At 35.7% G+C, this 5,150-nt stretch overlaps 1 protein-coding gene across 1 annotated transcript; it reads right to left on the reverse strand.

Annotated features, from left to right (window-relative positions):
* Window positions 1-677: 677 nt before the first annotated feature.
* Window positions 678-4,897, reverse strand: LOC105144555 (uncharacterized). The gene is made up of 4 exons (XM_011053526.2): window positions 4,652-4,897; window positions 3,734-4,165; window positions 2,910-3,155; window positions 678-2,486 (listed from the first exon to the last, which is right to left on the reverse strand). The coding sequence occupies exons 1-4, from the start codon at window positions 4,790-4,792 to the stop codon at window positions 1,020-1,022; spliced, it is 2,286 nt and encodes a 761-aa protein (XP_011051828.1). The 5' UTR covers window positions 4,793-4,897; the 3' UTR covers window positions 678-1,019.
* Window positions 4,898-5,150: the final 253 nt, after the last annotated feature.

The following is a 5,150-nucleotide window of genomic DNA, read 5'->3' on the forward strand; positions in this document are numbered from 1 at the left end:
TTTTCTATGATAGGTAAAGATTCAGGAATATATAAAAAATGTAATCTAATAGATTATAGAATTTTCTTATGCGCAAATATGTATGTATGTAAACGGAATAAGAAAAATCATACATTTTATACAATCTTAAATATTCGATCGTTAATACATTTTTATATTTTTACATTTTGATAAAACTGATTGTTTAAATCGAAATCAAGTATTTAATTGATATTTTATATTATCATATTACCTGAAGTCTATGCTGTTCGATAATGCTACTGAATTTATATTCTACAATAATAAACAATAATAAACGCGATTATAACGCAATTTTATATATATATATATAAAACTTAAACGAATTTATTATATATATTAAATCCATTTATATATTCGTAAATTACAAAAATGGATAGTAAAACAAGTTATTTTTTCATTATTATTAATGATAAGTCGTTACCTTTTAAAATCTATTATATTTATCTTTCGAAAAAAGTGAAATATATTTTTTAGTATAAATATTATTAAAATATAGCTAAAATATTATTAAATATAATAAACTTGCTATAATTTTTCCAAAATTAAAACAATGCGCGTTTATTTGTTCGTGCTAATCTTCCTAGAGTTTCGTAATTAATTTATTTGTTCGTTAATAAATAAATATTATTTTTAATGTTTGGAAAGCAATGTAGACATTAATATAAAAAATTTTGTATTTACATCTGTAATTACAGTATGATATTACGAAGAAAAAAGTTAAGTGATGATTAAGATTATAGAATGGTCATTATAGAATATATAAAATCATGTTGCGTCGCTCTAATCCAATATAACTTTCAATCTTCATATATTTCACAAGAAGTATGCGTTGCTTGTAAAAATATCTTTATATAAAGTTTTTGAAAATGTACACTGACAGAATACACTATGGTGATGAAAGCAGTTCTTATCTAACAAATGCCAATGAAAATTTCTTAGCACCCAAACTGCGTCCTAGACTTGAACGCAGAATTCGTACATCATTTTCCTTCATGACTTCAATCTGCAGTGACGTGAATCCCATCGTCTGTGTCTCTGACTATGATGTTGGACGAGAGAATAAGTTTGACCTCGGCATCTTCATTATGCGTCACAGACGTATCTTTTTGTACAGCGTTCGTAATGTGATGTTTCTTTCTGTGAGACATCATAGTCGATCTAGACACGAAAGCTTTGCCGCATTCGTCGCATTCGTACGGTCGCTCACCGGTGTGTAAACGCTTGTGGATTGCCATCGGACTGAACTGCGTGAACGTTTTGCCGCAGACGTCGCATTTATAAGGACGCTCCCCCGTGTGCGACCGTCGATGGCAACGTAGCGCCGCGCGTCGAGCGAACACTTTTCCACATATCTCGCATTTGAAGCTCTTCTCGCCAGTATGCATAGTCGAGTGGATCCTTAGATCAACCCGCGTGAGGAATCCCTTGCCGCAGACCTCGCAAAGATACGGCTTCTCGCCCGTGTGAATGCGCAAGTGCGTGTTCAGATAACTCTTGCTGACGAACATTTTGTTACACACCGCGCATGGATATTGGCGATTGTCGGTGCCAGAGTGTATCTTCTGATGACTTTTGCAGAGGCCCTTAGTGATGAAACCGCGGCCGCAGATCTCGCACATGTATGGCTTCACGCCGAGGTGACGATTTTCGTGGTCCAACAGCGATTGCTTCGTCTTGAAATTCTGACTGCATTTCGTACAAGAGTACGGTTTCAGGTCTGAGTGTACTCTTTGGTGTACAATGAGATAGCTCTTGCACTGGAATCCTTTGCCGCACGTGGAGCAATTGTAGTCAAATTGGCCTGTGTGTGTAGCCGTGTGTTGCGCGAGGCCGATCTTGCTACGAAACGCCTTCTCGCACGTCGTACATTGAAACGGTTTCTCGCCTGTATGCTTGCGCATATGTTCTTGTAGCTTGTAATTTGACTTATACTGTTTGCCGCATTCTGTACACACCTTCGCGGTCCACTTCCGTCTTACCGTCGACTGTTTCTTCTGCCCTTCTTGATTGTCATTGCTCTCTTGCAACGACACTGCATTTAACTGTACATCCTTCTCTTCCTTATTGACTACTTCGTTAGTTTTATATACATCGCATTGTTCCTTATGTAGATTTAATTCCTCGACACTAGTAAAATATAGACCGCAGGGACAGCAGCAAAAATGCTGCTCGAAATGTGCGGCTAGATTGGTCGTCTCCAAAGCTGCTTCGTTGCAAAACGGGCACATATACCAGTTAGAACCGGTCTCATCTATGGTAGGATTGCTAAGCGTAGATTCTAATAATGCGTGTTTCGTTCTCTTCGTGTATTTAACCATTATTTCGCAATGTACGCCGTTTATCTGACTCGTAGATGGTAGGTTCATGGAGTCCACATGTTCGTGAGTTCCATTTTCGTTTATACAAGATTCTTCTATTTCACTTTCCGTTTCAACTTGAGAAGAGACGAAATTATCTACTGGTATCTGAATTATAAATCGAAATAGATATAAACAAAATCATATCACACAATTATATTAAGGAAGGTTTCGCCTGAATTGGGCTAAAATTAGTAGGTGATATTAAAAATTTTTTTACTTACGTTTTTTCATTAAAATGAATTATTTACTACGTTGTTAATATAAAAATCGGTCGGAAAATTATTTTCAATTAGTAGGCATGATATCTTGTCTTTATTCTACTTGAACCAAAAAATAAAATAAAATAAAAATTTGAATTAAATATTCTTAAAATTTTAAGAAAATGCAAAAAAAGGTGATTTTTCCAACCCAATTCAAGCGAAACTCTTCTTAAACAATTTTTATTTTTATGACTATTTTATTTGCTTGTGATTCTAAATAATAATTAATTTTTTTTTATAAATATTGTCCATTATTCAACATACTTACATTATTTTTGAGTATGTGCTGTGGCTCTTCCGCGGTTAATCTATCTTGCAATCTGTGGTATTCCTGTTTTATTGGATCTGCCTCGTATTTTACATTTTCACAGTAATGTACTATTTGCTCTTGGCTCTGATCTTCAGGATTAATAGAGGTAACATAATTTATCCCTAATTGACTCAAGTGGCCACCCAGGTTTCCCACTACAGTAATATCACTATCCAAGTGCATTGCAATTTGATGGTTTGAAACCTACAAAATGTACACAGATCATAAATTAAAATTCGAATTAAAAAAATAGAATATCTTAAATTATTCTGCAGCATAAACATTAGCATTCTATTTTGCTTTCGGAAAGATATTAAATAAATTTCATACTATTAGGTGTAGTAAAAAGAAATCCATTATTTTTCCAATAGATAGCTTTAGTAATCTGTATCTCGTCTACGCGTGATACAGATTACTAAAGCCATCTCTATTAGAAAAATAATGGATTTCTTTTTACTACACCTAATATTTAATTATATAATAAAATAGCACAATAATAAAAATATAAGTTAGCAAAATTTTAATATGTACATTGTTGGAAGAGATGTCCATATAACATTAATTCTAATTAATTACTCTTTTGTATAGCTAATATTAATTTAAATTTAAGGCATCAATCAAAATTATCTAACGTCACATAATATTATTTTTAATCGGATAAACTATACAAATAAACTTTCTTACTTGTGCTAGATTTACATAGTCATACATTATACACAAAATAATGATCAAATGACTTGTTTGATTTACAAAAAGAAAGTAGATAGAAATTGGTTAATTACCTCTCGTATATGTTCATCAACCATTCTCACGGTATCACCATCTAAACAGTCAATGCCTTGTATATCTGTATCTTGTTGACTCATTTCTTCTTGTGTAACTACTTGTTCGCCACCAGCCAAGTCCATTTCGTCCATTACCTGCATCGTGTGTATGGTAGATTCTGTAGTTTCGTGAGTTACGGCCGAATGGCTTTGTACATTTTCATTATTAATCTGTATGCTAGTCAGGTTTCTCTGAATTGTGCCCATGTTATTCACGCTTGCCAAATCGTGCTCGGATAGATGCACAATCTCCTCTTTGCCAATCTCCTTCAACATTTCCATAAACATTCCTTCTGTGTGTAGACATTTCTCACGGAAATCAAACAACTGATCCAGTTTAAACGCGCATTCTTCACAGACCACTTTGGGCAGTTGATCTGTCAATGATACCTGAAATTTGCAAAATTATAATACAATATATAGTCCTAACAAGCATTATTTATCCAATCTTCTACAGCGTAAACATTAGCATTCTATTTTGCTCTCGGAATAAAAATATAAAATAAATTATATGCTATTTGATTATAATAAAATAGCATAATAATAAAAATATAAGCTAGCAGAATTTAAATACGTATATTTTTACAAGACACTCACATAACATTCATTAATTCTAATTAACTATTCTTTTGTATAGGTATAGCTATATAATTTAAAGGTAAGACATCAATTAAAATTATTTAACGCTTTGCACATTAATTGAGTACGAAAAAAAGCATACATCTCCAATCTGGGTAGAGAACGAACGGTCAGTAAATTAACGCAGAGACTCATTCGTTTCGATCCAAAGCCAAAGGTATTTAAAAAATTAGGATAGGAAATTAATTCGCCGCTGTCAGTATGATGCTGTGTTCGCTCATTGCGCTGCATCCTTACCTGAACCGGTAGACAGGCCTCTATCTTCTTATCGATGTTGCGCATCTGATCGCCGGCCTCGAATATCGGCAGGCCCATCAAGATACCAGTCTTGGTCGCGCACAGGCGGCACAGATAATCGAACTCCTCGACGACGGCCATGTCGACAATACCGAGGTTCTCTCCTTCCAAACGCGAGTCACCGACGGCGGATGACGCGGACGAGGGGCAGGGGAAGTCCTCTCGTTCCCAGAGAGAGCGGCAACGATTCGCTGATTCCGCGTACGCGCATCCCTCACGGCGACGTGCCGCGAAATGTCACTTTAAAACGCGTCGCACCGTGAATCCGAATCAGTCCGCGCTACACCATCGGGAGAGCTTGTTCTATCACGGTCAGGCGGTTCAAGTCAGGAGTCCAAACTCCCTTCCCGGAAAGATTGGAGTTGTCGGCGTCGCCTTCCGCGAAGAATTAGACTCGGAGCGAACTAAAGTCAGTCACGTGACAGAGTGATGGGAAGTC

Source organism: Acromyrmex echinatior, chromosome 8 (assembly GCF_024713525.1).
Source record: "Acromyrmex echinatior isolate Ae372 chromosome 8, ASM2471352v2, whole genome shotgun sequence".
NCBI lineage: Eukaryota > Metazoa > Arthropoda > Insecta > Hymenoptera > Formicidae > Acromyrmex > Acromyrmex echinatior.